This window comes from Camelina sativa, chromosome 14 (assembly GCF_000633955.1).
Source record: "Camelina sativa cultivar DH55 chromosome 14, Cs, whole genome shotgun sequence".
In the NCBI taxonomy this organism is placed as follows: domain Eukaryota; kingdom Viridiplantae; phylum Streptophyta; class Magnoliopsida; order Brassicales; family Brassicaceae; genus Camelina; species Camelina sativa.
In genome coordinates this window covers 30180706-30192111 of record NC_025698.1, presented here as the reverse complement: position 1 = coordinate 30192111, position 11406 = coordinate 30180706, and the positions used below count along the sequence as shown (strand labels likewise).

The 11406-nt window shown below is 35.2% G+C and overlaps 1 protein-coding gene and 2 pseudogenes across 1 annotated transcript; 2 read left to right on the top strand and 1 right to left on the bottom strand.

Annotated features, from left to right (window-relative positions):
- LOC104744156 lies at window positions 1312-2472 on the top strand (annotated as a pseudogene).
- Window positions 2983-3960, bottom strand: LOC104742903 (RING-H2 finger protein ATL60-like). The gene has a single exon (XM_010463986.2). The coding sequence runs from the start codon at window positions 3916-3918 to the stop codon at window positions 2992-2994; it is 927 nt and encodes a 308-aa protein (XP_010462288.1). The 5' UTR covers window positions 3919-3960; the 3' UTR covers window positions 2983-2991.
- On the top strand, window positions 5791-10674 carry LOC104744155 (annotated as a pseudogene).

Genomic DNA, 11406 nt, shown 5'->3' with positions numbered 1-11406 from the left:
TCGATAAGGTAGGGGGGGGGGGGGTTCCCAACTTCTAACTCTTTTTCCCCATTCCCTTCCTTTACTAACATCAGGGGATCCCCTTTCCTTACGAGTAGAAGTCCTTTCTCTCTCCCGGCGAAAGTTAGTGCCATGCTTTGTTAACTTAGACTTTAGTCTGCTCCCACCACCTTTCTCCATGGTTGAATTGGTAGCTCTTTCTGCCACCTCCGGGCATTCCTTCTCATCATGGTCAAGCCGAAAGCAGCCCTTACAGTGTCTCTTTAGTCTCTCATCATTTACCAAAGTAGCTTCAATCTCTTCTCCATTTCCAAATTCAACGATGGAAGTCTTAATTAGGGGCTGAAGGCCGTTGATAAGGACCCGCATCCTTGCCATTGTCGCCGTAACCTCGAGTTTAGCAACCTTTCCTATATCATCCCCGATGCTTCGAATAAGAGTTTCCGTCCAAAGGTGAACAGGGATTCCGGTGACCTGGATCCAAAAAGGGATATCTGAAGGAAAAGACTTAGAAATCGTCGGTTCCCATCTTTGCATAAATAGCATGTATCCTGCAAAATGATATGACCTGTTTTCCAGAACAAATTGTAGATCTTCCTCACTGGCAAATTGGAACTGGAAAAGACCCTGCTCCTAATGGTCTGGAAGAAGTTTTCCAGTGCTCTGTAAAGAAAGGAATTAGACACCACGCCCTTTGCAATGAGGGATTGGTGATTCACCCTATAATGGTGAGCTTGTGCCGGAGGAGGAGCTCTGAGTTATCACTGACAGGCGCCTTGATTCTAGACACCTTAGGACCCAAACCTAGTGTCGCAATTGCCTTTCCTTTCGCCGCATATGACAATCGGTGAGACATGTATCCAAGAGTTGGAGTGAAGACCCAGACCGGGGAAGGACGCGTTGAGAGAGAGGTCACAGTCGGCAGAAATACGCCTGAAATCTAGAACTTGATCTAAAATCGAAGGATAATTTGAATTTTTGGTTAATGTATCTGGGAGCGTTTTCTCTCTCTACTTTCTCATGGCTTATCCCAAGAAGTTTTTTCTTTGTTTTGTTTTTTTTTTCAATTAGAAATTAGGAAAAGAAAAAAATAAAAAAAATTAGGGCTAAGATCACTAAGCATCGGCCCTAATTATATAAAAATGCTCACCAAACAAAATACGCAAATGGATAAAAATCGGCAATTAAGCATCGGCCCTAATTATAGCAGGGCCTAGAAGAGGGCCCATTATGATCGTGGCACTATAAAGTCAGTTCGATATCGTCCGCGTAAGCTCTGAAAAAGTGATTCTAGGGTTTGAAACATCCGCCATGAAAAATCATCTGGAGCAGCAGTTCTCCAAGGATCTATTGATCGCACAATCTTCAAACTCGGTAAGAGAAGACTCAGACCCAATCCCATGTGACCTTCTTTTTGATATCCTCTCGAGAGTCCCGGCATATTCTATAGCTAGGTTTCGTTGCATATCCAAATCATGGGAATCCATACTTCGTCGTCCTGATTTCACGGAGCTGTTCCTGACTAAATCTGTATCTCGTCCACGGCTCCTTTTTGTCGTCACAGTTATAGAAGACCCAGTTAATAAAGAGTCATTTGTCTTCTCTTCGCCTCAACCTCAAAATCCAGATGATAACTCTTCTCTCGTAGCCACCCTTTATAAAAAGTGTTTTCGCAAATATTTTCCACGGGATATCAGTCCCCAAGTAGTCCGTGGATTGGTCTTCCTTCATAGTTGGGGAAGAAGATCGCAGGTGATCTTTAACCCCGTTACTGGAGAGTCCATATCTTACCCAGTGTGAAAGCTAGCGGTATAAAGGGAAGCTATTTTGGCTTTGATCCGATCAGCAAACAGTTGAAAGTGTTGTGTATCACATGGTCACGTTATGGAACACCTCATTGGATTTTGACATTGGAGACTGGAATAAAACGTCGATGGAGGACGATCCAAGACCCAGTACTTCCCCATCATTATATGGATGATAGCAGATGCATAAATGGTGTTCTGTATTACGGAGCAACATTTCCTGATGGATGTTCTAAGATGGTTTGCTTCGACTTTAGGTTTGAGAAATTCAGCTTTGTTAAACTACATAAAGACATTGTCCCTAGTAAGAGGTTACAATTGTTCAACTGCAAAGGTAAATTAGGTGCACATCAGTATATCCAATGGGGTTGTGAAGAAAGATTTTGTGTTGTGGGTTTTAGAAGATGCTGGAGAACATAAATGGTCGAAACGCATATGCATATTGCCATCCAAAGTCGACAAAGCATGTTTCTTTCTTGGAATGACTGGTACGGGTGAGATTGTGTTTTCTTTGAACTCAGGCTATCACCCTTTCTGCATTTCCTACTACAATATAGAGAGGAACACGGTTACAAGAATCAATATTCAGGGTTTTGAAAAGTTTCAGCATAGTATGACTCATGTTTCCACCTTTCTGGACTATGAAGAAAATTTAAAGGTTGTGTAATATTACTGATGATGAGTTCAAGGCTTCATTACGTGAGACTTTATATTTTGGATTTCAGCTCTTATAATATTGTGTTCCTCGTAAGATTAACTAATGTTTGGATTTTATCTTAAAAATAGATCTAATTAAAATATTGATCAGTGTATATAACTAAGATTTGATCTAACTAAGATTTCAGCTCTTATTTCTATGTGGCCTTTGTCTTTTAAGTTTTAAGATATCAAATCTTGTTTCAAAACTTTTGTCTTACTTCAATTGATCAGTGTATAGACTTCTTAGTTACTTTGTTAGGTTATGTTTTCAGTCCATAACATTGCAAGAATTGGATTCTTATCTATATCAACCATGGCTTGATCATCATATCTAATAATAAGAAGAAAAACAAATGAGATTTTGAATCAAAACAAACTGTGTACATATGTAATGTTTATGTAACACTAGTATCATATACAAAGATAACCAATTCATATTTTGATCTCGAGATCTCTCTTGAATGGGTTAAACATATTAATTATTTATTCAAACATTGTTGTTGTTGGTCCCGCTTGAACCAATAATGCAAACTACACCTTTCTTCTCTCTACTCAAAAACTTCTTAAGCGAACTTAGCCTTGTGAACATCGGTGACTTAGGTTCTTCTTCTCCGATTCTCTCGGAGAAATTCTCATTTGTATCCGCATGAATGTCCACTACAACCGTAGTCACTTCTTGTGCTCTGTCACATGTATCAGTAGATTCTTGTTGATGATCGTTAGAAGAATCTGCGAAATTTCCAGTAGGATAATCTTCAGTAACAATGAGGCATGCGCTTCTAACAGAGCAAGATCCAAAAACACGGCTTTGATCTTGAGATGGATTATGCTGATTACTCGAGTGCCCTGGTTCAAAGTTTTGAGTTTGAGATAAAGCCTCAAGGTCTTCAGAACTTTCTCCATGTGCCGTCTCTTCCACGGAACCAACTGTGTTTCTACATAAAGGACAAGTGGAATGAGACTGAAACCACATGTCGATGCAATCAACATGGAACCCATGATTACACCTTGGTAACACCCTAGCTTTGTCGCCATCAACGAGATCAGAGAGACAAACGGCGCATTCTAGCCCGTCTTTAAAGTCCGTAGACTTGTAAACAACAACATGGATCGATTGGAGGATTTTAGAATCAAGACCGGTATTACGAGGAGGATCTTCTTGAGCTTGAGCAAAGACGAAACGACGTCGTCGATGGTCACGGCCGATGACTGTGGAGCCAGGATCGTCGGATTGGATTAGGTTTAGGTTGAAATGTTGTTCCACACGCCACCAAAAGAGTCTAGCGTAGAGATGAAGCAAGAGGAGGAACATAACCCCTGTGAAAATTGACACGGTTGCGAATAAAAGTACTTTTCCCATAGTCTCTTCTCCTTCGAATTTTCTGAAAACAGAACTACTAGATTCTTCGTCCATATCGCTGACAAAAAAATGAATTTGGTTCAGAACAAAGATTGTGAAGACTTAGAAGAACAGAACATATATAAAACCCGAAACATCGATGCTTTATTGAAAGGGGTGAATCTATTTAAACGGAATGTGATGAGATGAAATAAAGAGATGCTTTTGAAGTTGAAGTCTAATTGGAGGTCCATTAATTTTGAAGAATTTGTCTTCTCGCTCCAGGATCCACGGCAATATGTATGTAGATGAGCATCAAGACTGGTTCAAGGATTTTTTTATAAAGTTAGGGACACAAGTCAGTGGAACACGCTATTGAGGTTATGACTTGGTTTAGTCAATTTCTCCAAATCATGTAAGTCAACATCAGCTTTGAGATATAAACGTTTATCATCATATTTGGTATATATCAATACTATAAAAACAAAATACGTTTATCACCGGAGAGCTTGACACCTTCGGCCTCAACATGGTATCGATACATCAGTTAAAATCATTAGTCAATAAAATTATAATAAATAATACAGAACACCTTTTACTTTGCCAGGTCACATAACCGTCTCTTCCTTAAAAGCATCTCGAAGGTAGACTCTTGTGTCTTTCTCTTCCTAAATTTTCTCTCTTCCTAAATTTATCTTCTTCGAATTTCAGAAATCCCATGAAACGATCGGACCCGTTTTTTTTAATTAATAAATAATAAATATAAATATAATATAAACTACAACTGGTGGTCTCATACCCACTAGCCACCTATCCACAAGCACAACCAACAGCGGAAATAACCATATCAATAAATATCCAATAATAAAATAACCAATAATAATCCATAACAACAATCCAATAATCAACCATCAGCAAACATGAAACCGGCAACCTAACAATGTTTCTAAAGACCCAACTCTAGCAACCTAGCAACGCCAAACAACACCCAATCAAGTTCCTAGAACATCCTCCTCTTCATCGCCTTGATTCCACGATCACACTTTGCCTTTACTTGCACCACAAACACATATTGAGATGCATGAGTATTTGATAAACACTCAGTGAGGCAATCCTCCCATCTACTGGGCTATACACACAAGCAACAATAATACCAATGTTCCAAACAATAAACAAACAAGACAAACAAACCAGGGAAACAAACATCATCTCGCTGGAAGGGAGGTGTTGACCGACACCAGACAAGTGTCGACCGACACTAGCCTTGGTGTCGACCGACACTACCCCACAGTGTCGACCGATGCCCAATTTGCTGGTGTCGACCGACACCAAGTGGTGTCGATCGACACTCCCTCTGCAACCACGATCCGCTCGAAGCCGAGAGTCGAATCTCACTTCCCAACCTCTTCCAAATCGTCTAATACTCAAAACCCAAGCCAAATACGTCTTTAGGAACCTGTAGCAACCAATCCCCAGCAAGAAAACACACAAAACAACAACACACAAGCAAGAACAAGGAAGTCAAAGGCTTAGATTAGCCATGGTCATGCACTCACCTCTTTGCAGGAAGTTTCTGAACCACATCAACGAATCCAACCCTCCTAGCAAGCCTCTAACTCCTTCCTAGCCTTGGATCTCTCAAGAAACAGCAAGGAATCTCACAAATTTCTCTCAAAAGCTCAAGAACAAAGTTTTCTCCCTTTGTCTCTCAAAAACGTTAAACGGCGACAAAGAAAAACCCCAAAAACCCTTCCTTTCGTCGACAAACACTTAAGTAACCCGGTTCAATGGTTTCCCAAAACCAAACCGAACCAAAACGACGATTACAACATTCTGGTCGAACCAGAAAACCTTGGTGTCGACCGACACCATCATGGGTGTCGATCGGCACCCATCCCCAAAACGCAGAGTTTTGGTTCGTGGGCGTTACATCTCTTTCGTAAAACAATGACGTCTATGGCTGCAACCACCAATTTCACCAAATCGTTGCTCTTTCCTTCCTCCCATGGTTTAGTCTCTCTTAAAAATCCCTACTTTAATCTCTCTCTCTCTCTCTCTCTCTATTTAAGTTTCAGTACTCTGTTGTGCATCGGGGTTTCATCTGAATTTTGATTAATCTTTGGTAATTAGACTTTATATTTCGTATTTGTAAGAGTTGAAAGTGTAATTTTGTATCTACAAGTGTTTTTTGGGATTGCAAATTCGATTTTGTTTTTTTTCTATCAGTTTCAGGAAATGTGAGCTTGAATTCGCAGAGAGGTTAGTAGTAGTACTACTAAGAAATGGCCGAAACAGAACAAGTCAAGAAATGGTTACAGGTCTCTCCATGTGAATGGACTATTCGGAGGTGGAAACAAATATAATAACAGTGAAGATGGACAATCTAAGGTATACATTAGATTGGATTCAGTTATTTTCAAGAAGTTCGTCTATGTCGGAAACTTCCTTTGCTTCAATCTGTTTTTTCTTGTGTGATGTTTCCGAAGCAGGGATATTTGAGAATATGCAGAATATGTATGAGACTGTGAAGAAAGCTCAAATGGTTGTTCAAGTGGAAGTTGTGTGTGTCCAAAAAGAGTTAGCTACGTAAGTTACAAGCTATTAAATTTTATTGAGTTTCTCTGCTATGTTTATTGAGTTTCGATGTTGCTTTTGTTCCATTTTCGCAAAGCTGAATTTGATGGTTATTGTGAAGGCGAGCTTGTCAAGGTTAGTGCAAATATTGTTATGTTCTAAATAGATGAGTGAACATAAGACTATAAGAACTGCCTTTATATCAATAAGTTAACTATCAGTCTATCATCAAGGACTCATCACCGTCTCTTTTGGTTCTTATTTGAGTCTGTTTTCCTACAAGATTCTTGGTGGATGTAAGAACGGTGTTTTCTACTGTTTTATTATGTCTTTGAGAAATCCAGACTAACCAGTTATTTGAGAAAGAGTCATGGCACAAACGTACCAGAAAAGCCACATGGGGTACAAGATGGAACAGTGCTCCCTAGAGTTGATAACTTGCACATTTTGGAGGGTTTGCTACTGGTTTTCTACTTGTATTTGTGCTCTTAATCTGTCCCCATTATGGATGGATCAACCAAAGAAACGCTCCTGGAGCTAAACCACACAGGTACAAGATGTATCAGGGCATATTTTGGACCATCTCTCTTCTCCTCTTGGTCGCTGGGTAAGTGTTACATTTCTCTGTTATTCACCCTCCACGTTAATAGCTATAAATCAGTTTGTTTGTTTGTTTTCCCTATACTCATAGTTCATAAAGGCCTGCTGCAGATTGAGTAAATGATGATATTGTCTCTTTGATTGACAAGAAAAGTTATGAACAATCACCAAACAAAGTTTCTTTTCTTGTCACAGTTTCATTGCTGGATTGATCTCTCTCTTCAACAATGTCGATGGAAAAGAACATTGCTCATGGTGTCATTATCTTTCATGTGTTCCAACTTCTAAATGGAGCTGTAACCGAGAACCAGCCTCTTGCACGGTATAAATCCTTTAGTTCCTTTTTTTCGTATCTCAGTTTCTCGAATCCCTTTTCAATGTCTCCTAATTACATATCTCTTCTTCTTATTTTTGTTTTCTGCAGACGACTCAATTAGGTAACCAATTTAGCATGACTTGTTTGAGAAATGGGAAATCAGCATCTTACATTTTGGCAAATCCCCCGGACTCACGGATTAATAGCTTATGTGTTCAGCTTTGCCGTTGATTTTTACTTACTGATTTTTAGAATATATACAAACTCACTCGTGTGTACACTCTGTATCTTCTTCTCCTTCTCATTTTTTTCTTGCTTTATTGTGTATATTTTATAGGAGCCTCCTTGCTTTATTGTGTATATTTTTTAATAACATGATTTGACAAGAACGACACTCTACAATCTCAACTCTTTGTTTGATTTTTGTTGTTTCTGTTACTAATTAATTTAGGTGAACTGAAACATTATTAGATAACCATCAACTAATCTGTACTGATATATCCGAGGCAGCAATGGAATTAGGTTCCGAAGTGAGTAACTATACCTACCTTTTTATGGAACAATCAAAGCTGACATCATGTTATTCGTTTGTTTCTCTCTTTTGCTGACATCATGTTATGTGTTTTTTCCTGTGGCAGAAATTTTCACAACTGCTTGTTACAGAAGCATACAACGACGCACATGTCAAAAGTGTTGTGGTAAAGCAATCAAAGACCATTTATCACAGTGCAACCAAAATTTTATTTAAAATTTTATAATTTTCAATATTTTATTTTATTCTACATAAACCCATATAGGTTTCTACCATTGGAGATAATTAATAGTAAAGAGTCTCTTAGCTTAAAACGAAACAAATTTAATAATTAAAATAATGTTGGGATACCATAGGTTTTTGCATTAGAGATGGTCTTAGTAACTCGAATTTGTTGTTCTTCTCAACTCTTGTACCTTAAATTTAGTATTACCCAAAGCTTACAAACCAACAAAAGCCCAAGAAAAATTTAAGAAAAAAGGATAAACTCCAAATGAATACACGTGTCTCATAAAGTCAAAATTGTTTCTCTTTTGCGCATCTTTTACTGAGGTTCCGACGATGACATGACGTCCCAAGAATAATTAAAAATAAATTTCTCGACATTCTCATTTTCGGATGATAATGTCGATGATTAATTTATTCTGATAACCATGATTTTCAACTTTGAGTTTCCAGATAACAAAATTTTGATTTTTATGTGTTTTTTTTTAAAATAACTCAAACGAACATAAAATATATATATGTATATATATATTAATAAGGAAAAATTAAGCTAAGAATTTATTTTAATCTTTATAATAATAAATATATATTAATTCAGTTATTTACAATATTAACTATTAACTAAAATAAAAATAAAAATAAGTAATTTGTGACGGAACTTAGTTGATTGCATGATATTTTGGTTTGCTTGATGGATCAGACTTAAAACATTGTTTAGAATAATAAAATAAGACTTTTATTGTTGTCTTAAAGTAAAATAAATTTTCACTAAAAGAAAACACAAGAAAGATAATTCATAATCTTGTGTTTTTGCTAAGAGGATGTCATTCAAGTGGTTATCTTATAAATGTTAAAATGCATAAAGTATAAAATAAAATTTGAGCAAATTCAGAATACTAAATTCTAATTTTTATAAGACTTTTAAATGCTTAATCTTATTTATCTTAAACTACAATTAATTACTAAAAATAGTTCGCTTACCAACAAGTTCCAAACAAAATTAAGAAAAAATTACAAACAACATAAAAAAAATACAACAACATAGTAATAAAAAAGCAAAAAAATCAACTCACCGCATAGCGCGAATACTATCCTAATATATACAATGAGTTTATTATAGATTCAATTGGCACATACTAGAACAACTTCTCGCAAGTCTCAAGCATAAAAATAAAAAAAACCAATAAAAAAGCCTATATGTTCAATCATTAAAGGTGAGGTTCGCTAATTGATTATTCCTTGTATAACGAATTCGTATGTATTAGGGCCTAGTTAAATAATGGTGCCTACAATTTAGTGAGTAGATTGGGCCTTAACAAAGCCCATCTTAAGGAGTATGGTTGAAGCATATTAGGGTAAGACATATATATATAGGAAAAATGATTGCCAGCTACTTGAAGTATAGGCCAACATATGGCCACACATACAAACAGTATAAATGTTTTGTTAACTACGTGAACTATTGTCATTACATAAGTACATCCATAAACAAACATAGGTTATCTGTAAAACACCATAAACATTCAACTCCGGTGTTTTATTGGCCGGAATCCGACGTTGACCAGTTTTTACCAACGTTGACCATTGTTAACCGGCGTTGATCAGTATTGACCGGTGTTGACCAGAAAAAATATTGAAAAATAATATTTTTTTTCTTTTTTCCAAAAAATAATATTTTTTTTGCTTTTATGTATTTTTGATAAATAAATAAAAAAATATAAATGATTTGTATAATTTGTAAAAACAATATATAACAACAAAAAAAATACTAGAAAATTATATACCAAAAAAAATTAAAAATTTTAGGACAAACAAAATTTGTGGTATATATCAAGTAACTGNCCTTTTCAATGTCTCCTAATTACATATCTCTTCTTCTTATTTTTGTTTTCTGCAGACGACTCAATTAGGTAACCAATTTAGCATGACTTGTTTGAGAAATGGGAAATCAGCATCTTACATTTTGGCAAATCCCCCGGACTCACGGATTAATAGCTTATGTGTTCAGCTTTGCCGTTGATTTTTACTTACTGATTTTTAGAATATATACAAACTCACTCGTGTGTACACTCTGTATCTTCTTCTCCTTCTCATTTTTTTCTTGCTTTATTGTGTATATTTTATAGGAGCCTCCTTGCTTTATTGTGTATATTTTTTAATAACATGATTTGACAAGAACGACACTCTACAATCTCAACTCTTTGTTTGATTTTTGTTGTTTCTGTTACTAATTAATTTAGGTGAACTGAAACATTATTAGATAACCATCAACTAATCTGTACTGATATATCCGAGGCAGCAATGGAATTAGGTTCCGAAGTGAGTAACTATACCTACCTTTTTATGGAACAATCAAAGCTGACATCATGTTATTCGTTTGTTTCTCTCTTTTGCTGACATCATGTTATGTGTTTTTTCCTGTGGCAGAAATTTTCACAACTGCTTGTTACAGAAGCATACAACGACGCACATGTCAAAAGTGTTGTGGTAAAGCAATCAAAGACCATTTATCACAGTGCAACCAAAATTTTATTTAAAATTTTATAATTTTCAATATTTTATTTTATTCTACATNCAGTATTGACCGGTGTTGACCAGAAAAAATATTGAAAAATAATATTTTTTTTCTTTTTTCCAAAAAATAATATTTTTTTTGCTTTTATGTATTTTTGATAAATAAATAAAAAAATATAAATGATTTGTATAATTTGTAAAAACAATATATAACAACAAAAAAAATACTAGAAAATTATATACCAAAAAAAATTAAAAATTTTAGGACAAACAAAATTTGTGGTATATATCAAGTAACTGATTTTGTTAATACAGAAAATATACCAAAAGTAATATAATAAAACTATACCACCAAAAATTTTATGTGCAATAGATATTTTCATAAAAACTATGTCTTTCATGTAAATAAATAGAATTTTTATTATTTTCTTCCTTTCTTTTTCTTATTAAAAACAAATAAATAGTTTGCAATGTCTTGCATATATTTAAATGACATAATCTTATAAATAAGTAAAAAGAAAAAAAATATTTAAAACTCCCACCTGTGAAAATACAAAATAAAAAATGATTTTCAAAGAAAAAGATATATATTTGTTATAGTTTTATGAAAAAAATCTACTACACATAAAATTTTTGGTGGTATAGTTTTATTATATTACTTTTGGTATATTTTCTGTATTAACAAAATTAGTTACTAGATATACCACAAATTTTGTTTGTCATATAATTTTTAATTTTTTGGGGTATATATTTTTTGTCTTATAACTTTTTGTTGTTATTTTTTTTGTAAATTATACAAATC